Source organism: Lepus europaeus, chromosome 9 (assembly GCF_033115175.1).
Source record: "Lepus europaeus isolate LE1 chromosome 9, mLepTim1.pri, whole genome shotgun sequence".
Taxonomy (NCBI): domain Eukaryota; kingdom Metazoa; phylum Chordata; class Mammalia; order Lagomorpha; family Leporidae; genus Lepus; species Lepus europaeus.
In genome coordinates this window covers 80,347,210-80,371,844 of record NC_084835.1, presented here as the reverse complement: position 1 = coordinate 80,371,844, position 24,635 = coordinate 80,347,210, and the positions used below count along the sequence as shown (strand labels likewise).

At 37.3% G+C, this 24,635-nt stretch overlaps 1 protein-coding gene across 2 annotated transcripts in view; it reads right to left on the bottom strand.

The window, feature by feature from the left end:
• Window positions 1–1,483: 1,483 nt before the first annotated feature.
• The window catches only part of RNF138 (ring finger protein 138), a 48,153-nt gene continuing 25,001 nt past the window's right edge, over window positions 1,484–24,635 (bottom strand). The window contains exons 3-8 of one of the 2 annotated variants that reach the window (XM_062201512.1): window positions 22,792–22,957; window positions 20,582–20,697; window positions 10,417–10,473; window positions 9,522–9,633; window positions 5,964–6,071; window positions 1,491–3,807 (exon numbers count right to left, since the gene is read on the bottom strand). In XM_062201512.1, the coding sequence (XP_062057496.1) occupies window positions 3,739–3,807; window positions 5,964–6,071; window positions 9,522–9,633; window positions 10,417–10,473; window positions 20,582–20,697; window positions 22,792–22,957 (628 nt within the window). In that variant the 3' untranslated portion in view covers window positions 1,491–3,738. Of the gene's footprint in view, window positions 3,808–5,963; window positions 6,072–9,521; window positions 9,634–10,416; window positions 10,474–20,581; window positions 20,698–22,791; window positions 22,958–24,635 lie in introns of both variants that reach the window. The other variant, XM_062201513.1, reaches the window with a different exon arrangement.

Here is a 24,635-nt window from a genome sequence, read left to right as displayed (position 1 = left end):
TAATCATGTGCCATTACTGCCCACTTAGCAAATTTCCTCCCTCACATCCTGTACATTCTTACTTCCTTCTATTCCATATCCTCCCATTGAGTGGCTGTAATTCATTTGTTTTCTCTTCCACATTCACCCTCCTATCCAGCTTTTTCTATTTATTCATTTGAGAGGTAGCATTACAGACAGTGAGAGGGAGAGACAGAGAAAGGACTTCCTTCCGTTGGTTCACTCCCCAAATGGTTCAATTGGCTGGAGCTGCACTGATCCAAAGCCAGGAGCAAGGTGTTTCTTCCCAGTCTCCCATGAAGGTGCAGGGGCCCAAGCACTTGGGCCATCTTCTACTGCTTTCCCAGGCCACAGAGTACAGAGCTGGACTGGAAGAGAAGCAGCTTGGACTAAAACCGGTGCCCATATGGGATGCTGGCGCCACAGGCGGAGGATTAATGTACTGTGCCACTGCGCCAGCCCCTCACCCCCCAGCTCACTTTGAATTCTGCATATCTACTTGCCATTATACGCTTATGAATTCCTACTAGAAAACTATAGCTTCAGGCAAGTTTGTCAACTGAGAACAATGGACTATACTCACTTACCATTCTCCTTTCAGGGATGCAGAGTTCAGTGACTGTCACCTCTCAACTTAAGGACTGGAAAGTTGCTGTTGGAGTAGGGACATGCAGTTTTATCTATTCTGAGGTTCCTGTATTCTCCATTAATTTCTCAATGTAACTCATCTCCAGTCCCTACCCCTTTTCAAAACCATACTGCAGAATTAGAAAATTACAGTGCCCACTAGTGGTACCAGAATGCTTCACATTTCTATTTTCAGTTTTATACTACATATATTTACATGTTTTCTGGGTCACCCCTTCTACAAAGGGTATACTATAATAGGAGCTCTAAGGGGTTTCTAAAGAAGTTATGACTCACTGATACTCAAATAGATATGACACTGCATTTGGCAATATATCCCTATAGTCCTGAACAGTTTAAGATTTATTTTATTTGAAAGACCAAGTTAGAAAGGGAGAGATCTTCCACCTGCTGGCTCACTAGCCATATGGCTGCGATGGTTGGGGTTGCACAAAGATGAAGTCACAAGCCAGGAGCTTCATGTAAGTCTCCCATGTGGGTGCAGGGGCCCAAGCACTCCAGTCATCTTCTGTTCCTTTCCCAGGTGCATTAGTAGGGAGCTGGACCAGAAGTGGAGGACCTGGAACTTAAATAGACACCCATATGGGATGCCAGGACCAAAGGCCACACCACAACACAGGCCCCCTGTCCCACCCCTGGACAGCTTTACGTAAGGGTACCTTTTTTAGTGTTTATTAACCAGTTAACTAGCTTGCTACCTGGCTAGAAGGATCTGAAAATCTTGCTGTATGAACACATCATAAGGTAGCTTTATAAAGTATTTAATATTTGAAATAGGTAATAGGCTTAAATATATCACATCAGCATGTGGCAGTTTTTCATTGCTTAAACTGCAAAATAACAGGTTATCTCCAACATGTCTTTCAGGATGAGTTATCAAAGTTGTTTTCCTCTAGACAAAACTGTAATTAGACACACAAGGAGGAGAAAACAACTTTTAATTGAAAAAAAAAAAAGCAATACATCTCAAGACTCTATGTTTAACAACATAAACTGTTAATCTGCTGAAATAGCTTGCCTTTGTGGTAGCTAAATTTAGGTTCAGAGTATCATTACAGTTTCCCTCTGCTTTCTTGACTCTGCTATAAACAATATTAAAAATAAGGACTCTTCCATGAATTAAATCTCTAAAGCTTATCCCTAATCCCATTCAACTAACAAAAGGAGGGGAGATTTTAAACAATCATTTCCGCACCAAGGAGTTCCCAAAGTAAATAAAGTCACTATTTTCTTTATAAAAAGGGTCATCAGACACAAGACTATTAATGATATGTAAGTCATCCATAAAATTTCAAAGCACAGTTTCATCAAGATGATCTCTGCTACAACTTTCCTTTAAAGTTCTTAAGTACAAGAATGGTTTCATTTGGCATACTGGACTGGACATATCACATTTTGAAAGAAGCTACTAAAGTTATTGCTTTAAACTGGTAAAAACTATAGTCATCACTTTAAAACTACAGCTATTCTTAAAATTATGCTCATGTAACTGCAGGGAAAATGTTCAAGCACACAGTAAATTTCACTCTTTAGAATGACAGAACAAAGTTATGTTCATTAAGATGTATGGCTTTTGTGATTGTTACTATAATGCATAAAGTCATTACTGTTAGACTGAAAAAGGGTTTTACAAAACTCCACTTCCAAAATTAACATTTTTATTAAATCAAGTTAAAAAAAGTTCACTGTAGAAAAGTCAACAAGGGTTTTAACAAAACCAAAATATACCTTTTTATACAATATATGTATATATTAGCAGCAAACTACTGAGATTTTCTTTTGTATCTAGTTAACGAAAGCATAAACAACACATATTAGTATGGAATGTCAGCTAATCCACTCTTCATCATTTAGTATGTGATTTGCCTTCCACAAAATATGCGTCCCATTAATGAATATGAAGAACTAACCCAGTTTTGATTTAAAAGCACTGAAACAGAGTGACTGGCAGAATCTGTCTCATTATTATCATAATCATATGTTACCTTTGAGAATAACAAATGAGCACCATTGAAACAGATAATTTGTGTGTGTAAACTGATTTTAAGGTGTAATACCAGCCAACCAGACCATGTAGCATTTGACTAATTTTAAACATTTGGTGATATACAAAATTTGTGTCAAATCTGATAAACACTCAATCTTATATTGCCTGCTCATTGTTAAAATCTTTAACAAAAATTCTATAAAACTTGACAAACTGCAAGTATATATAGGTGTGTGCATATACATATGCAGTATATGTATATACACATATATTTTTAACTTTGAATGACTTTCTAAAGTGAAATGAAGACAAACTTGAATGTTTCTAGTAAGTTTGATCTTAGCCAATCAGAAACACTGACTTAAAAATTCTGAGGCCAAAGAGCTGTTAGATAGCTTAGTAAATTTCAGATTTACAAATGAATCAAAGAAGACTGAAATTACTTGTTCAAAGAAATGTTTATCTTGGTATTTTCTTCTAACAGGAAAAGAAAATACCTTTATAATGAGCTTTCACTTTTTTAAATAGTTAAAAATTATTAAAGAAATCTCACTATTCTTCAAAAATACTAATAGTTTTATATAAATACAATTTTCTAATACTTGAATTAGCTAGAATCTGTATTTAAAAACTTTCCTTTGGATCATTTCATTTAGCACTTCAAGTCTGCATTCTGCAACTCCAGTATCTGGCTCAGAATTGTTTATTTATATCAATTGTATCTTTCAGAATTTCCTATTGTGTGTTACCTGTGTAAAATAAAGTGAGAGGAAACTGCATCAAATTTTAAAAACAACATAATAATGAAAAATTTAAGAATATGTGTAATATAAAAAAATACAATAGGGATTCCTCCCTTTCACAACATTAATGAAATGTAATCTTTTATGCTTTTCAAACAAATGTTAAATTTTCAATTTTTACTTATCCAGAAGATGAAGTTTTAGATGGCCCACCTTTATTTTTCAATCAAAAAACTAAAACAATAGACTGAATTATTTTTATTAATATACACATCAAGTTACTGAAAACGATGACTTCATGTACTTTTCTCTTAAAAGATGGCACTTGCAGGTACAAAGATGCAGAGATGACTACAGTCTTCAGATATTTACTTGAAAAGATTCTTCAACAGCAGTTTGATATTGGGTCTCCTCATCTAGCTGAAGATTCTAAAAACAGTAACATTAACATATCAGTAAGGAAAAAATACTCCACTAAATATTTTGGCCAATACATTATACATCTTGATATATAATATCCACTATGTACAGTTTATGTGCAACACACTGTATTTTTAACATGTGAGATTTAAATACGGTTTTATTTAAATTTACTTTAATACAAATTAAGTTGTTATAATTATTTGGTAATAATAAATAACCGGAGATCAGTAATAAATGAAATCTGAGTTATTATCATTAATTAAAAGCACAGGAGGCCAGCGCTGTGTAGCAGGTAAAGCTGCCGCCTGTAGTGCCAGCATTCCATATGGGCACCAGTTCAAGTCCTGGCTGCTCCATTTCCTATCCAGTTCTCTGCTATGGCCTGGGAAAGCAGCGGAAGATGGCCTGCATCCTTGGGCCCCTGCATCTGCATGGGAGACCCAAAAGAAGCTCCTGGGTCCTGGCTTTGGATTGGTCCAGCTCTGGCTGTTGCAGCCATTTGGGGAGTGAACCAGCAGATGGAAGACCTCTCTTTCTCTGTCTCTGCCTCTCTGTAATTCTGACTTTCAAATAAATAAATCTTTTAAAAAATAAATAAATAAAAGCACAGTTAATTTTAACTCATCTTTAGGAATGAATGTCAAGTATCTGAAAGTAAATTGATTTTAAGTAACTATTAGTAATAAATGTCATGAACTAAAAACTGTAGCTCACTCAGAAAACTATCCTTTAAGTTTAAACATTCCATTTACTATTAATTTTAGGACCTAACAACAACAACAAAGTATCTATCAAAGCTAGGCCCAGCACTGTGGCACAGCAGATTAACCACTGTCTGTGACACCAGCATCCTATATGGGCACCTGTTGGGAGTGCTGGAAGCTCCATTTCTCATCCAGTTCCCTGCTGATGCACCTAGAGAAACAGTGGGAAAGGACCCAAGTGCTTGGGTCCCTGCAACCATGTGGAAAACTGGGATGAAGCTCCTAACTCCTGGCTTCAAGTCTGGCCTACCCCTGGCCTTGCAGCCATTTGGAAAATCTCTGTGTCTCTCCTCTTTTACTCAGCCTTTCAAATAAATGAATAAATAAATAGATCTTTAAAAAATATATGTATCTCAAGGCTTCCACTTGACAACTTCAACTAATCATAATTATATATTTTTCTTTGGCAAGGTAAAACAATCTGACAATTAGATCAAAAGTGGTTCAAAAAATGCAATTTTCCAAACATAGCTCTCTATGCACAGTAACCTTTCATATGAGAATAATCTAAATTATTTCATAAAATTGCTAAATAATACATAAATTTTATACATTTGAATTATTTTGAAATAAAATACAAAATACATATTTGATAAAATTAAAAAAAATTATCAAGAATGATATGATCTCAACACTAGAGAGCAAAGACAAATGTAAATTTGGTTCATGTCATTGTGTGAACTGCATATGCCTTTGTTTACCTAAACTGGAAAACAATTATCAGCCATTCTTTGCAAGGATTAATCTTGAAGTAAAAAAAAAAGTCTTAATTACACTGAAGCTGAATAAAATTAATTTACCTATTAATAAAACAGAAGTCATCATCTAATTAGAAAAATTATTATAACATATTTTGGAAGTAGAAAGTAACTCTACATTTTTGCTGTAGGGATCTTTTTTTTTATATTATGTAAATTCCTCACTCAGTTAAACTGTCAACCCAATTTTGCCTGATAATGAAGCTCCCTCATTTTTAAAAAAGAAAATGTCTCATGCTAGAAGTGAGAAATTACAGTGGATTTAACAAGCACTTTACATTATATGAGAAATATATCATTCCTTTATATATTGTACTGATTTTACTTTTCTAGTAGGTATAATTTTTCTTTAAATCTAGACAGGGTTTTCATATAAATCATCATTTTGTTGATGTGGGAGTTTGTTCTTCCTCTATTAATTTTCTCCCTAGTATAGAAGTGAACATTAAATTCAACTTTCACCATTTGTACAACTAAAGTTCACCAATATTATTAAAAACAATTTGCTTTTAAGAAGAATTTGCATTATATCTAATAGTACGATACAGTAGCTTGTCTCAAAACTCAAGTCTAGATTGAAAAACATAATTTAACTTGAATATTTAAACAGTACTTTCTTAATCTTGAAGAATTCACTTACCACAAATTCTCCATAATCAAACTGATGTCTTTGATTTAGATGACTAACGAAATTTCTAGTAATCTGGCTAGGATCTCCCCAAGGAAGAGACACACAAATAGGACACGTCTATGAGAAACAGATTGTTTTACATAAAAAATAATGAAAACTAAACATTATATAATTACTAAGAGTATTAAAACAACAGGCTCATGTTACCAAAAACATCAGGCATACCTTGCTTTACTGTACTTGGAAGTTTTTTTTGGTTTGTTTTTAAACAAATTGAAGGTGTGTGAAAACCCCTGCATCAAGCAAGTCTGAAATGATGAAAGTCTGAAAAGCTGAAATGATGGCTGACATTTTTAGCAATAAAGTATTTTTTAATTAAGGTATGTACATTGTTTTTTAGATATAATGCTATTGACACTTAACAGACCACACCATAAAATCTAACTTCCATATGCACTTAGAAACCAAAATAATCGTGTGGGTTGCTTTAATCCAATATGCACATACTAGAGCTGTTTAGAACTCAACAATATTTGAAGAATGCCTGGTACATGAAAAGCATTTCTAAAAGCTAAATTTATGACATATAATACAGTGTAATGAGAAACATTCTAGTTACATAAATCAAGTTTACAACATTCCACAGAAACACCACATCCAACCTTTAAAAATGCCAGCTGTAATGACAGTTACCATTAACTACCTGCCTATAACATGCAGCATACACTCATTTGATCTAGACAACAGCAATATAATTACTAGTTTCATTTCATATACACTGAAAATGCAAATGAAGTAAATTGTAAAATATACTTTCAATTGCATCCTTAGGGTTGGTGTTGTGGTGCAGTGGGTTAAGGTACCATCTGTGATGCTGGCATCCGATATGGGCACCCATTGGGAGTCCCAGATGCTTCATTTCTGATCCAGCCCCCTGCTAATGCACCTGGGAAAACAGAAGATAGCCCACTCTTTGGGCACATATACCCATATGAGAGACCCAGATGAATTCCCAGCTCCTGGCTTCAGCCTGACACAGCCCTGGCCATTGCAGCCATTTGGGGAATGAAACAGCAGAAGGAAGATCTCTGTCTCACTCTCTCCCACTCTGCCTTTCAAATAAACAAATCCTTTACAAAAACAAAAACAAAAAACAAAAAACTGCCATCTTAAAGTTTTTTTTTTTGTTTTTTTTTTTTTGACAGGCAGAGTGGACAGTGAGAAAGAGAGACAGAGAGAAAGGTCTTCCTTTTGCCGTTGGTTCACCCTCCAATGGCCGCTGCGGCTGGCGCGCTGTGGCCAGCACACCACGCTGATCCGATGGCAGGAGCCAGGTGCTTCTCCTGGTCTCCCATGGGGTGCAGGGCCCAAGCACTTGGGCCATCCTCCACTGCACTCCCTGGCCACAGCAGAGAGCTGGCCTGGAAGAGGGGCAACCGGGACAGAATCCGGCGCCCCAACCGGGACTTGAACCCGGTGTGCCGGCGCCGCAAAGTGGAGGATTAGCCTAGTGAGCCGCGGCGCCGGCCCATCTTAAAGTTTTAAATAAACTGTACCTAAAAAAGTTTGTGGATGACAAACTGAAATAACATAAAAAAGAACTTCACTAATTATACTCTAGCCAGTGGATGGTATATTAAATATTATCCAGAGAAGAATAAAAATCTGGTAATTCAGTATAAAACTGAGTGAAATTTCCTAGAGACTGACACTGTATTTGCTTATTTAATGAGCAAAGTAGCTGGTATAACTCCCTGGGTGTTATGCAAGAGTTTAAAAGCATCCTCAATATTTACCAAGGCAAGTTCTTTTCAAAATTATTTCTAGTACATTTACTAAAACAGCTTTGAAATACCTAGTTTTTATTGGTAACACTTTCCTCCTATTCTGATTTCTGAAGGTAATTTTTACGTATAAAATGTCAGCTGAAGGCCCGACATTGTGGTGCAGAAAGTTAAGCTGCCATTTGTGATGCTGGCAGAATTCTGGTTCAAGTCCCAGCTTCTAGTCAGCTTCTAGTATGGCTTCCAGACAATGCACTTGGGAAGGCCACAGAGGACAGGCCAACCACTGGGAGACCAGGATGGAGTTCCTAGTTCCTCGCTCTGGCCTACTCCAGACTTGGCTGCTGTGGTCATTTGGGGAGTGAACCAGCTGATGGAAGCTATCACTCTTTCAAACAAATCAATCATAAAAAAAAAAGGTACAGCTGAAAGGGATGTATGTCTTGCAGCTCAGTTTCCCCTGTTCTATCACCTAAATAAGTTGAAATCACTTATCTGTTAAACTTATCTTTGAAACAAAGAGTTCTTAGAGCATTTACACAATGTTGGAATCTGATCTCTCTCATCCATCAAAAAGGTTTCATTGGTTTCTTTTCATTGCACTCTTAAGATGGCAACAAGGGGGGCTGGCGCTGTGGCATAGTGGGCTAAATCTCAGCCTGCATGCCGGCATCCCATATGGGTGTTGGCTCGAGACCCAGATGCTCCTCTTCCGATCCAGCTCTCTGCTATGGCTTGGGAAAGCAGTGGAAGATGGCCCAAGTCCTCCGTCCCCTGCACCCATGTGGAATACCCAGAAGCTGTAGGCTCCTGGCTTCGGCTGGCCCAGCCCTGGCTGTTGCAGCCATTTGGGAAGACAACCAGCAGAAGGAAGATCTTTCTCTGTCTCTCTCACTGTCTCTCCCTCTGTCTCTCTCTGTAACCCTGACTTTCAAATAAATAATTTTTTTTTTAAAAATGCCATCAAAAACATGCATGTGTATAAAAAACAGTATGATTCTTTTTCTTACTTGTTTAATGCATTCATATACCAGATTCTGCAAGGACACAGTTCTACTGTCTTTATTCTTACTTATAAAGGTTATTTTCACCTACAGCAAATCCACCTGACCAGATCCAATTATTTGCATCCTATGGAACAATAGTGTTAGGTTTTGCCACTGCTCAATAAAGAATCCTGGCTCATCTTTAATTATTTCACTCTTCTTCAAACTGTCCTCTTATATCACCTTCCAGTACACATCTCCAATTTTGTGATGTAAGTTACTGAAATTTTAAATATCTCCTTTTGCTGGGGCCGGCGCCGTGGTGTAGCGGGTAAAGCTGCTGCCTGCAGCACCAGGATCCCATATGGATGCAGTGAGACCTGAATGCTCCACTTCCAAACCAGCTCTCTGCTATGGCCTGGGAAAGCACATCTTAAGATGGCCCAAAAGTCCTTGGGTTCCTGCACCTGTGTGGGAGATACAGAGGAACCTCCTGGCTCCTGGCTTTGGATCTGCCCAGCTTGGGCTGTTGTGGCCATTTGGGAAGTGAACCAGTGGATGGAAGAGCTCTCTCTCTGCCTCTCTGTAACTCTGCCTTTCAAATAAATAAATAAACCTTTTCAAAAAATCTCATTTTGCTTCATAGTTATGAATCATTTGTTGCCAAAAGTTGACTTTACAGATAATGTCCCATCCAAATTTAATTCACCTGCCTTCCCTTGTTGTACATATAAAGTGAAATAAATGGAACCATATGCTTTAATCTGAGCAGCTTATAAACATACATATTTACTTACCACAGGAACTATCTGAAATAGGTGATTACTGTTACAGTGATCCAGTAAACGTTGTCTGGTAAAATTTGATTCTTGACACAAGGGACATTTAAAGGTGGGATGTCCAGAAGAACTACAAAACAATTTTACATGAAGCATACTTAAATCAAAATTTTAACATAGAAATGATGTTCCACTATTTTTTGACCAACTATTCTAATTTTTCTTTTAAAAACTTACAGTCATAAGATTATTCAAAGATGCTCTCATTTTGGAAATGTATTTTCAACAATGATGTAGAATACAATCTCAGTTACAGTACTCTTAGTATCTCAGCTAATTTTTTTCATGGTGCCTCTAAGATAAAACAAACAAACAAAACCCTAGCTGTTTTTAAGAAGTTAGGATGAAACTTAATATAGTCATTGATGTGATGCCATCAGATATCACTTGAAATTTTCAATTATCCTGTGGAGTCCCAAAGTCCTCACATCTTAAAACATCGAAAAATTTTTTAAAATACCTCGATTAATATTATATCCTTAGTCTAGTCCAGGTCCTTGGAATCTAACATACAAAATTCTCAGGAAAACACCAAGGCAATGTTCACCAGAATGCACTACTTCAAAATATTTTGAGGATCAAGCATCAGCTGGATTTTATAGCTTTGAATTCCAGCAAGACAGTTCAATATTGACAAATATACCTGAATCATGCAGGGAAGAAACCTGAACACAGTGAGAGAGAAAAGCTCTCCTCATCTAATGTGATTCTTAAAAGCAGAAAGTATATTATTCATTTCTAATGAGCTAACTCCTAGCACTGTTCTTAGAGACTTAACTGATTAAAAAGGCTTATCTATTATTATTTGATAAAGTGATGAATATTATTTCCTAAAAATTTTTCAAAAGCTTACCTTGTATTCTCTTGGTAAGTTTCTGTGTTATCAGATGTGGATGTTTCACTCCTATTACTTAAGAAGCAGAGGGGGAAAAGTTAACACCCTAAATAAATAACAAAATATATTAATAGTTCATTAACTTGAACTGTTAATGAAAAAGACTAGTCTTACTTGTTTTCATAGTCTGAACTTTAAATTATAGCATTAATTACTTTTCCAATAAAATAAGTCCATTTATTGGGTTCTTGTTCATTGTCCTTCAAAATAAATTTATGCAAAGTTACAAAAGCATAAATATAGAATTTTGCAGAACTACGTTAAATTCTATTCCTCTGTCTTTAGCACTAAGTGTATAAACTCTGGACTCAAGAATTTATGAACTTCTTGACTTCCAACTAGGATACGGTTTAAGATTGTGGCCTCCAAAGTAAGTAAGTTTAAGAAAATATTTGAATGCTCCTTTTGAATGTTCCTCCTAAAAGGAAAGAAACTAGGCTTCACTAACATTTACTATAAAGAATTTGACATTTTCTTTTGACAGATTCATATCATGAGGAGTATCAGAGGAGTCCTGAGGGAAGAATGGGTATTCTATAAAGGGATTTTCACTTACATGTTACAGTACCTCATCAATGTGGTCATAAGGCCATTCAATAGAATACACATAGTATATGCAAAGGCAAGCAAGCAAACTTCATTGTTTAGCTACATACCCAAATATAAGACTACTAAACCACTATTTGATTCCTTTTCAGCAATTATTAATCATCTGTTCAGGTAAAAGTGGCATTTAAACAACACTGGAATTAAAATATTTTAATTTGTAAAATAAACTATGGAGAGAACATTTATTAAAGGGTTGTTATATGATTCTGTTAACAAAAACAGCATGTGACACCTATTTAAAAATTTTTCACATCCACGCATATGGTAACAGATTTTTCAAACCAGTTTAAAAATCTTCCTAATAAACACAATCACTGGGTTTTGAATATGCTCTTTATTATACTATTATAACTTCTGATTGGTTTGTAAGTACAGTTGTATTTCATCATCAGTAAAGATGAAAATTTCATTACCAGCACTCTTGATATTTGAAAAACAAGACAGAAAAATTTCAACCCCTGGTAGACATATTTCTTCATTTGAATTACACATTTTGTTTGGTAGGCTATCTTTCTTAGCTACAAGAATAATAAATCAGGGTTCCAGCACTGTGGTGTTGGTTCAAGTCCCGGCTCCACTTCCAATCCAGCTCTCTGCTATGGCCTGGGAAAGCAGTAGAAGATGGCTCAAGTCCTTGGGCCCTGCACCCGTGTGGGAGACCAGGAAGAAGCTCCTGGCTCCTGGCTCCCGTTGTGGTCATTTGAGGTGTGAACCAGTGGATGGAAGACCTTTCTCTCTCTGCCTCTGCCTCACCATAACTCTGCCTTTCAAATAAATAAATAAATACTTTTAAAAAAAAAAGCCATAATCAAATAAAATGAATCCAGATCCAAATTTTTGAATTACTGAGTCAACAGTGTTAAAAAAAACCTTTTATAGTCAATATTGTTTTCAATAAAAAATAAAACATTAAGAACAAAACTTTTACACTACACCATTGAAACTATTTTTAAAATAATTTCTTCATTTCTATTGTATTTAAACTACTGATGCTTTTAGATGTACATAAAGGATGAGTACTGTAGAAGACAGGCATAGGGGCTGGTGTTGTGCAGCGGGTTAAGCCATAGCCTGCAACACTGGCATCCCATATAAGCAAATTCAAGTCCCAGCTGCTCCACTTCTGATTCAGCACCTTGCTAATGTGCCTGGGAAAGCAGCAGATGACGGCCCAACTACTTGGGCCCTTATCACCCACATTGAGACCCAGATGGAGTTCCTGGCTCCTGGCTTCAGCCTGGCCCATTCTCAGCCATTGCAGCCATTTGGGTAGTAAACTAGAGTAAGAAAGATTCTCTCTCTCTCTCTCTCTCTCTCCTTTTCCCTCTAACTCCGTCTACCAAATAAATAAATAAATGTTTAAAAAAAAGAGATTTATTTATTTATTTATTTGAAAGGTAGAGTTAGAGTTAGAGTTAGAGAGCCATTCACTGGTTCACTCCCCAAATGGCCACAATGGCCAGGGCTGTGCCAGGCCGAAACCAGGAGCCAGGAGCTTCCTCTGGGTCTCTCACATGGGTACAGATGCCTAGGGACTTGGGCCATCTTTCCCCAGGTGCATTATCACAGAGTTGGATCAGAAGTGGGGCAGCCAAGACTGGAACTGGCATGTGTCAGGATGGCCGAGCGGTCTAAGGCGCCAGACCCAAGACTGGAACTGGCACCAATACAGGAATGCTGGCACTGCAGGCCATGGCTTCTGCACCACAGCGCTGGCCATCATGTGTGGTTTTTAAATAAACACATAAATACTGAGAGCACACACTCAATTCTTTCACCAAAAGGGTACATAATAACAAAACCTCTAGTTAAAAGATTTTAACATCAAAGTTAATGTCCTTTATAAATGCTTTCCCATCACAACTCTGTATAATCCATTATTACTGTAATTCTGCCCTTCTAGTCCTTCTGAGTAACCCTTGTATCATGCCTAGGCTACTATCCAGAAATGGATAAAAGATTCAACAATGAAAAAATCTATTACTAACACCATCTTGTAAAAACCAAACCAAACCAAAACAGAAAAGCCTTATGATCATTTTCTGGATGCAGGAAAACCATTCAATAAAATTCAATCTCTATAGTAGGAACAAAAACAAAACCAAAATACCTCTGATACCCACAATGTTTTCTGAAAACACAAATGCTTAAACTGTAGACATCAGAACAGCTGAGAATCAACTAGATTCATTATCTTTTTAATTCTATAAATGACTCTGGTTTGATTAAAATCATTTAATGGAAAATTCAGGGTAATATCATAAAATAGATATTTACATAAAAATATTTTAACCAAAGTCTAACAAATAGTACGTTAAAAAATTAAACATCACATTTAATAGTAAAATTTTAGATGGATTACCATTAAAATAAGGAATAACAAAAAAGTCTGCTATTTAATATTAGACAGAGATCCTATTTAATTCAATACACCATATGTAGCATTAAATTAAGAAGCAACAGACAAAACTGGTTTTGGGAAATAATTTTCTATATAATAATCTAAAAGAATATCACATCTAATAAATCACCAAAATTACTGTACATTGTATTAACATAAAACCCATAATACTTTGTAAAATAAAGATTTATTTATTTGAGAGGCACAGTGACAGACAGAGAAGGGAAAGAGAGAGAGAGAGAGAGAGAGAGAGAGATCCATCTTCCATCCACTGGGTGTACTCCCCAAATGGCTGCAACAGCTGGGGCAGAGCCAGGCTGAAGCCAGGAGCCAGTGACTCCATCTGGGTCTCCTATGAGGGTGGCAGGGACTCAACTACTTGGACCATTTTCTGTTGCTTTCCCAAATGCATTAACAGGGAGCTGATTCAGGACTTGAACAGGTGCCCCAGTGGGAAGCTGGTGTCACAGATGGGGCTTAACCTGCTGTGCCACAACACAGGCCCCTAATAAACCTTTTAAAAAAGGTAAGGAGCACCAGTTCAAGTCCCAGTTGCTCTACTTCCGATCCAGCTCTCTGCTATGGCCTGGGAAGGCAGTAGAAGATGGCCTAACTCCTTGGGCCCCTGCAGCTGCATGAGAGACCCGGAAGAAGCTCCTGGCTCCCGGCTTCAGATCAGCTCAGCTCTGGCCATTGCAGTCATTTGGGGAGTGAACCAGCAGAGTGAAAGACCTCTCTCTCTCTCTCTGCAACTCTATCTTTCAAATAAATAAAATAATTCTTTAAAAAAAAAAGGAGATCATTCTTTCAGATGGAAAAAATCATCATAACAATGTCAATTTTCACTAAATTAATTTATGACTTTAATGAAGAAAGCTTCCATAATGCTTCTGATCAAAATTTGTATAGGAATTCTGGGGAATCTCAGAATCTGATCTTAAAATTCACATGGAATAATAAAGGGCAGAGAGAGAGAGGTCTTCCATCTGCTGGTTCACTCCTCATTTACCCGAAATGGCCGGAGCTGTGCTGATCTGAAGCCAGGAGCCAGGGGCTTCTTTTGGGCCTCCCACAAGGATGCAGGGGCCCAGGGACTTGGGCCATCTTCTACTGCTTTACCAGGCCATAGCAGAGAGCTGGATCAAAAGTGGAGGAGACAGGACTTGAACTGGTGCCCACATGGGATGTCAGCACTGCAGGCAGCAGCTTTACGTGCTATGCCACAGTGCTGGTCCCATAAATAACATCTTTAAAAAAAAAAAAAAGTACCTGAGTTTGATAACTAGCTCTGTTCCTGGCTCCAGTAAATGAGTCCTTGCCACTCATGTGAGAGCCCTGTATAGAATTCTGGCTCCTGGTTTCAATCTGGCCCAGTCCCAGCTGTTTTGGTTATTTGGGAAGTGAATCAGAGGATGGGTACCTTCTTTGTGTTTTTCTCACTCTCTCTCCCTTAGATTAATAATTTTTTTTAAAGTCTCAGATTTTGGTGGCCAGCTTTATTTTTTGTTTCATCTACTTGAAAGGGAGAGAGAGAAACAGATCTTCCATCTGCTTGTCTACTCCCCAAAGGCCTGCAAATAGCTAGGATGGGGACAGGCGGAAGCCAGGAGCCCAGAACTCTATCTGAAATCTCCAAAATGGGTTGAAGGAGGCCACGCACTTGAGCCACCTTCTGGTGCCTCACAGATGCATTAGCAGAAAGCTAGTCTGGAAGCAGAGTAGCCAGAGCTAGAACCAGCACTCCAATATGAGCCAACACCTACCCTGCAACTTTTTCAGTTTTTAGAGTTACAACTATATGAATCCATTTATATTTAGTGGTTAATGTTTACAGTCAAGAAGGATCTGCAAACAGAACAAGTAATTGTCAAGTAAGATAAATAGAAATGTGTTCTGGAATCTTAATTATTAAAAAAATTCTTACACTTCCTCCTTAATTCTAATGGCTAAAAGAACCCAAAAGAGCACATACATATCTTACATAAAAAGCACAATTTTATTGTTATGCACTAGAAATAGCCTTAGTAAAATAGCAAGCATTGCTAACTATGAAAAACCAACTTCACACCAAAACAGTAATTTTGCTACCAATCTCCAACATTTACTACTTTATAGTAAAACTATGGTATTCAGCCCTAGCCTAAAATAGCTGCATTACTGTTTATTCAATAACATGCAGAGTGTTCCCAGCATTTTAAAAGGTATAAGAAATATATACTGAATTAATTATGATTGATAGGTTTATTTTCTCTTCCCTCCCTCCTTTCTCTCTCTCTCTCTCTCTCTCTCTCTCTCTCTCTCTAACTACTGAGACTGGAACACGCAAATACAACCTTAAGAATTTCCAAAGCCATGCTCTGAATTCAGACTTTAAATTCCCCATTTGTAGTTAAGGAATACTGTGAACTATATTCTAAAAAAAAAAAAAAAAAATTGGGCTCTACCCTGAAGTGACCCCTTGTACTATTTTGCTACAGAAGTTGGGTCACATTAAAGGAATACTAATCCAGACTGTGAAATACTCCTGGAAGAAAAGCTTTATATAAATTAAAATAAGGCATTATGATAGTCTACACTGAAAATCTTTAAAGTACAGCCTTACGTAACTTGTTATGTGAAATTATGCTTACTGTAATTATTTCTTCTCCTGGAGACCTATTAGCAAATCACTTTTCAGTGTCATTTCTTTTGTATGAGGATAGCTGTGTTTCTCATCAGAAACTATTTTGTTTACAGTATAAAACTGTCACTATTGGAGGTTTTCTTCTTTGTACTAACAACTTAGAAGCTCTGAAACAGTATATAGGATATTATATTATATATATAACATATATATATAACAGCATATAGGATGTAATATATATTATATAACTAAAATCCTTATGTGCTAATCATCTAACTCCTCCAAATTTACCCTCCTCCATTTTATAACATACGCTGTGTACTGAGAGACTAACTTGCATCAACAGGTCCCCTTGCTGTCTTCCAGATGAGATCAGCCCATCAGGAATTTTGAAGGAGAAACAAGATACTTATGTCCCACGTACCACTGTAAAACTGCTTTAACTATCTGCAACCTTTAACTGTCCTCTCCATACAGTTTTTTTCTTCTACTTGAGAGACAGAGTTCCCATCTACTGGCTCACTCCCCAAATGGCCTGCAACGGCTTAGGGACAGAAGCCAGGAGCTGAAAACTCAACCTAAGTCTTCTACTTGGTGGCAGGAGCTCAAATACTGAGATATCACTGCTGCCTCTGAGATTTTGCATTAGTAGGAAGCTGGAATCAGGAGCTGCAACTGGAGCTGAGATTCAAATCCGGGCACTAAGTGAAATAAAGGCATCTTAACTGGTATGTTCACCATTAGGCCAAACACTCACCCCACACAGCTTGCTTTCTCCAAGTTATGATTATTCCTTCCCCTTCCCTATTTTCAGTAGACTTAGTACATCATCATTTCTTATAATTTCCTGTACCCCATCATACAGTTTATCCAATACACTAGTTTTTAAAAATAGTACCTTTATTAAATTCTCAAGTTGCCTAGAGCATACTATTTCCTGACAAGATGCTGACTGTACTCTGGCATATCTTATACTTCCTACTATTAAAAAACTTTCCCTCCTTCACCCATATCCTTACTGACTAAAAATTCACATACTCAACTCAATTCTTCCACTGCAATTAGAAATTTGTATAGGATATAAAAATAAGTATGACTGAGAGGGTCATTCTGGGTAAACAGATGACAAATAGGTAAACAAATAAATACAATAAAGAACAAGAGGGGAGCTAGTGTTGTGGCACAGTGGGTAAGGCCACCAGCATCCATATGAGTGCCAGTTCCAGTCCCAGATGTTCCACTTCCAATCCAGTTCCCTGCTATTGGCCTGGGAAAAGCAGTGAAAGATGGCCAAGTACTTGGGCCCTTGCCACCTACATGGGAGATTCATAATGAAGCTCCTGACTGGCTTCAAACTGGCCTAGCCCTGGCCATTGTGGACATCTGCAGAGTGTACCATCCAATAGATGTGCTCTCTGCCTCTCTCCCTCTCTCTCTGTAACTCTTACTTTCAAATAAACGAATCTTTACAAAATAAAGTACAAGAGGGTACAGAACAAGCACAAAAGGGTATAGTAGAGGCTCAAATGATAGTTCCATCAAGAAGAAGAAATTCTAGACATCAAGAAATACTTTATAGAATAGTTAGAACTGGGTCTAAGTCTTCAAAGAAAAAAGAAGGTCTACTAGTGAGGTGATAAGAAAAGGTGGGGTGGTGAAAAAGAGTACCATTGGTAAGAGTATAGGGGTGACGGAGTAGCAGTGGTGATGATGATGATGATGGTGGTAATTAAAAACAGACATTTACGGGCCGGCGCCGCGGCTCACTAGGCTAATCCTCCGCCTTGCAGCCCCGGCACACCGGGTTCTAGTCCCGATCGGGGCGCCGGATTCTATCCCGGTTGCCCCTCTTCCAGGCCAGCTCTCTGCTGTGGCCAGGGAGAGCAGTGGAGGATGGCCCAAGTGCTTGGGCCCTGCACCCCATGGGAGACCAGGAGAAGCACCTGGCTCCTGCCATCGGATCAGCGCGGTGCGCCGGCCGCAGCACGCTACCGCGGCGGCCATTGGAGGGTGAACCAACGGCAAAAGGAAGACCTTTCTCTCTGTCTCTCTCTCACTATCCACTCTGCCTGTCAAAAAAAAAACACAAAAAAACGGACATTTACCAAAGCAATGTACTCTTCAATTTGTTTCACCCATATTAACAACCTCCAAACCAAAAATGAGGTGTTAATATTATCATCATCTCTATCTTTTTTTAAACACATGTAAAAACTAAGGCACAGTTTCTTGACAAAGTCAGACAGTTAATAAGTGCTGGGATTTGAACCCAGGCACTCTGGCACCAAGCTTCATTTTTAAGCACTAAGTTAAACTGCTTCTAAGAATGGCAAGGATATAGCTAAGGCATGATATATTGATAAGTGGCCAAGAAGGGAAAAAGGTTGAAGAGAGGAAAAGCCCAGACCAAAAAAGCTCTGGGATAAGGGGTTTTGTCTTAGAAGTCAGTTGGCTAGATTTTAGTTAATAAAACCCTTGAAAATCTTGAACCCTCTTTCGTAAACCATGTACACACACACACACACACATTAGCAGTCTGGGAGTGGATGGGGGTCATAAAACCATCAAGCTGGTTCATGGAACCCAGGATGAGAAATACTGCTATGGGTCCATGGGGAGTCACTGGCAGGGTATAAATAGGGAGGTACAGGGACAGTGAAAAAGAGATTAGAATTGTACTTCTGAAATAATACTATAATACTTGGGACAGAATACAGGAAAACTATAGCTGTTAAAGTGAGAGACAATACAGGCTGAGCCAGGGAAGTGAGTGGTAACAGGCTAGAAGAAAAGCACAGATAAGGGATATTATTAGTCATCAATTGTGTCTATAACCAGGCCTGGCACTGTGGCACAGCGGGTTAAAGCCCTGGCTTAAAGTGCCGGCATCCCATATGGGCACGGTTCAAGACCTAGCTGCTCCACTCCGATCCAGCTCTCTGCTGTGGCCTGGGATAGCAGTAGAAGATGGCCCAAGTCCATGGGCCCCTGCACCCACGTGGGAGACGCAAGAAGTTCCTGGCTTCAGATCAGCACAGCTCTGGAGCTTTGTCCAATTAGGGAGTGAACCATCAGATGGAAGACCTTTCTCTCTCTCTGCCTCTCCTCTCCTCTCTGTGTAACTCCAACTTTCAAATATATAAATAAATAAATCTTTAAGAAAAATAGTGTCTATAACCAAGTATATCTAAGGAATACACACAGGAAGGTCTGTCTCCCGAAAAGAAAACTTGGACAATTAGTAAGCAGTCATTGCACAAGTCACATATACCAGGAAGTCTGACAGGAGCAAGAGGGTCAATGTTGAAACAAGGCAACATTTAAGAACAATCTATTGGGTAAAAGATGGGTAATTTTAATACAACAGAAGCACAATAATAAAGAAAGCACAGAGATGAAGGAACTCAAGGGATTAAAAAAAAAATCACAAAATGAGTGAATTTCATCCAATGATAGTGAGTAAAGTGAAATGAAAATCTAAAAATAATTTTGCACTCTAGGCAATGAGAAATTACTAAAAGTTTCAACCAAAGAGGAGGAGAAAAGCCTAATGCAGTACGATGAATATAGAGTGCTTAAGGGTGGTTAAATTACTGAAAATTAGTAACATGTAAATGAAAAGCTACTAAAATAAAATCTTAGAGACTTTGCTTGATATATTGTCTCTAGGGAGTCTTTCCATAATAGTGACAATATTGCCTTTCCCTATATGGTTATGTGTGTTTATTGTGGAGTTTTTGAAAATTAAACAATGTATTGTTTAGAGTAGATATATGGATGATAATACATAAAGGAAAACAATGGGATGAATAATCCAAATAAGTCAGTGATCACCTCTAGGAGCACGAACTTCAAACGTGTAGTGGATTCTAAAGTTCTGAAAAAGTTCTATTTCTTGACGTGGGTTGGTTAGTGGGTAACTAGGTATTTCACACTATGTTTTAAATAACATGTTTATTCTGTGTGAAACATTCTTCATAAAAGTGCTTTATGTACATAAATTTGAGACAGTAAGACATAAATCAAATCAAAATGTCGTTTAAAAATGTTGAGACTAACATAAAACTAAAAATATCAACAAGTCTAAACTTTAACTTGATACTTTATTGTCAGAAAAAATTCAAATAATTCTATTTCTATGTAGAAAAGAAAATATTCTAATTTTCAAATATATGACTGAAAAGAATTTTCTCTAGTTTTTCAAATCATTTCAGTTCCAAAATCAGTAACAAAAAACAGCTTTCTACTCTCTGAAATGTTTTTATTCAAAGAAATGTAGATTCTTAGAAACCTTTGAATAACATAAACTTAAGTATATCATGAAGTCAATCTTCCAGATGCAATCATACATGTGACAAACAAACTTTGGATGTCAATACTGTAGTTATGATACTTAGCAATTTAAATAAAAAGAAAAACTTATCATAATTCCCCAAATAACTTCCATTTCAATTATAAAACTTCTATTTTTAGGAATAAATATTACTTACCTGTTCCCTCCTGAATCTTGAGAAATCTGAAAGTTTGGAATGACAGAGGAAACACCATATTCATCCTGATACTTCTTACAAGATTTGTAATGATGTCTCATGCGATAAAATTTAATCTGTAAATCATTGATCAAAATGTGATTTTTAACTTAAAATTTACAAGATTTGAGATACTGTCAATAAGAGGAAAAAAGATTAAAAACAGATCACTAAATATATCACTTAAAAGTTTTTCTTAAAAATTAGCAAATGATTTTATCTGTAAGTGTGAGCTTCAGAGACCATAGAGAAGAGCCCATCTGTCCAAAAACTCGCAGCAAAAAATAACAAATAATTTTGCACTTCAAGTAATATTACCAATAGTCAAAACAAAAAAAAATTAACAGTACTAAGAGGTTAACTCATGCCAATGAAGTATAAGTTCCCAGGTTAACATCTGGAATATAACTCCGTTTCTCACAGAGGAGAAAGTCAAAACCTCTCCCGTACATTTTCTAGCTTTACTTCACTGCCCTATCAGTTAAACACCTCTTCAAAGAAATGGAAAAGCAGATCTGGCTGTGTGAAAGCATGAAAAAGCAACTGGTTTTGCTCACTGAACTCTATCAAGGGGTAGGAAAAATGTCTGATAAATCCAGACACACAGATATATTCAAAGCCTAATAACCCTCACTATTTCACCAAACAAAAGAACAATAAAATCTGGATTAGAATTGGATTTTCCTGAAACTAAGTCTTTCATCAACTATTTTGTGCGGTCAGCATTGTGGCACAACAAGTAAAGCCACAGCCCATGATTCCAAAATCCCATATGGGCACTGGTTCAAGACTCAGCTGCTCTATTTCCAATCCAGCTCCCTGCTAATGTGAGTGAGAAAGCAGCAGAAGATGGCCCAAGTGTTTGGGACCCTGACACTCACGTGGGAAACCCAGAAGAAGCCCTGATTGTTAAGGCCATTTGGGGAATGAACCTACAGATGGAAGATCTCTCTCTCTCTCTGTCTATTCTTCTCTCTGTGTAACCCTGTCAAACAAATAAAATATTTTTTAAAATATTTTGTGATTTCTTAGATAAATACTAAGTAATGTGAGCAGCTAGAGAGTTCTCTGGCTACATAAATCCAATTGGCTAAACTAATTAATATTTCATATGCAAAGCTGTAATAATAAGATGCAAAGTATCAAAGTTTACTGTCAGAAAAACTATGTAAGAATGGAATGTAAGGGGCTGGCGCAATGGTGCAGGTTAATCCTATGCCTGTGGTGCCAGCATCCCATATGGGTGCTGGTTCTAGTCCCAGCTGCTCTTCTTCCAGTCCAGCTCTCTACTATGGCCTGGGAAAGCAGCAGAAGATGGCCCAAATGCTTGGGCCTCTGCACCCACATGGGAGACCCTGAAGAAGCGCCTGGCTCCTGACTTCAGATCAGCATAACTCCAGTTATTTTGGCCATTTAGGCAGTGAACCAATGGAAGGAAGAGCTTTCTCTCTGTCTCTCCTTCTCACTGTCTGTAACTCTAACTCTCAATAAATAAATAAAATCTTAAAAAAAAAAAAATAGAATGTGGACCAGAATGTTTAAAGAGCTAAATGCTCATTTCATTAATCAATAGTAATTAATCAATGAGTGATTGAGAAAAACACCATGCCAAAAATTAAGGCAAAATCAAGGATTTTACCTTTCAGTCCCTGTTCTCAGTAAGTTTATAAACTAGTAAGGCTTGTAATTCACAGCACTTTTGGCCTAAATTCTTTTTTTAAATTTATTTATTTAATAGGTAGAGTTAGTTATAGACAGTGTGAGAGAGAGACAGAGAGAAAGGTCTTCCTTCCGCTGGTTCACTCCCCAAATGACCGCCACGGCTGGCTTTGTGCTGATCCGAAGCCAAGAGCCAGGTGCTTCTTCCTGGTCTCCCATGTGGGTGCAGGGGCCCAAGCACTTGGGCCATCCTCCACTGCCCTCCCGGGCCACAGCAGAGAGCTGCACTGGAAGAAGAGCAACCGGGACTAGAACCCGGCGCCCATATGGGATGCCAGCGCTGCAGGCGAGGATTAACCAAGTGAACCACAGCACTGGCCCATTGGCCTAAATTCTAAACTAATCTAAATAACTTCTTTCTGTTCAAAGCATCACCCACCAAGAAAATGCAAACAGGAATTTCAGAGCAGAAATTTGGTTTTCAAAGAAAAGCTATGTCACATTTACTCTACCTGTTTTGCACAGCATCTGCAGCTACCAGAAAACTTCCTCATGATATTTTCAAGGTCTAAGGCCCGTTCAGGACATGCTCTCTCTCTTCTAGTCACATTTCCACGACACAGGGGACAATGTATTCCACTTTCTCTCATTGCTGTCAGGAAACACTTTCTACAGAAACTAAACCAAACATTTGTGACACATTAATTACAGAAAAAATTATGCTTTTTATATCTATTTTTAAACACAGGTAATTACAGATTTGCATTTGCACTAAATAAGTTAGGCTATTCCAAATTTTAAGGACATGTATATATTTTATAGAGCATAAAACAAATAAATGGACTAGATGAGAATATAATAGAAAACACACAAATCTGCTTTATAACTTTTTAACACAGTATATTAAAGACAAACATTAATATTATATAACATTTTCAGAGGAAGCATGCTTCAAAGAAAGAACTGGATCTGATCCAGCTCTGCCATTTAGTAGCTATCTGAAGCTACATTCCTAAATATATTGTATCGCCATCCTCCCCTTACAAAGTTAGAGGATGGATCAAAATAACTTTTCTCAAACTATTTACATTAAATGTTGTTCTACAAAATCTGATTAAGTCTACCAAAAAAGAGTACAAAAACTAATTTGGAAAGTTCTATAATACAGTTAATAGGTTTCTCTGTTAAGAAAAAAACATAAATTTTACACAAATTTATTTGTTCAGGAAATATGAATATTTCTTGTAACAGTGTGCAAGAAAATAAAGTTTGAGAAAAAATTAAGAACACTTACAACTCCAAATAACTGATAACCAACACTCTAATTAGTATCAAAGTATTTATTTCTTCTCTAACCCTACCAAATATGACACTTTATCATTTGGCTTTTAAGAGAGTCAGGTGATCACAGATATCTTCAACAGAGATCTAGAATAAGCATATTTAATCCAATCCCCTATAAAAACAAATGTATCAGTATTCCTCACTCATACTAACATAAATTCAAACATAATAGTGTAAGGACAGATCACAGAATCTGAGTTTTCTAACTGTGTAGCATTGAACAAGTCACTTTTCTCCTATACCAATTTCCTCACCCATTAAATAATAAAAATATCTACAACTAACTGTGTTGTTCACAGGATCAGGAGGTAGTGCATGTAAAATGTTTATCTTAATATTTATGACAGGAAAGTGTACAATCAATAGTAGCAAATGCCATCAAAGTAGCATTAGAAGTGATTACCAACTAAGAACATAAAACATTAAAAATAGTCACCATAACCAGGAATCAAAGTAATACCAAGTAAACAAGACCAAGATACCAGTTTTCACTTGTCAAACTGGAAACTATAAACATCAAATTCTACCCTATAATTATCTATAAAGTGCCTATTTAAATTTTTTAAACGTCAATTCTATATCAAAGTACTTAAAGAGAGAGGATCCCAAAATCTTAGGGCTATTTCAAGCTTTGTTTTCCCCAACTACTTACATTACCCTCTTTTATTTTTTTATGTTTTAAAAATCTATTTACAAAGCAGAGACATACACCTACATCTCCTATCCACTGGTTCACTCTCCCAAATGCCTACAACAGTTGGGACTGGGCCAGGCTGAAGCCTAGAGCCAGGCACTCCAACCACGTTTCCCATGTAGGTGGTAGGGACCCAAATATCCAAGCCATTACAGGCAGCTTCCCAATGAGAAGGGCAAGCAGGACTCAAACACAGGCCCTGCAACATGGAATGCAGTTGAGCTAAGCGATGGCTTAACTCACTGCACAACACCTGCTTCTATTTTGAGCTTTAGTAACTGTAATGCTGCCACAAAATACACCAAACATAACGTGGGG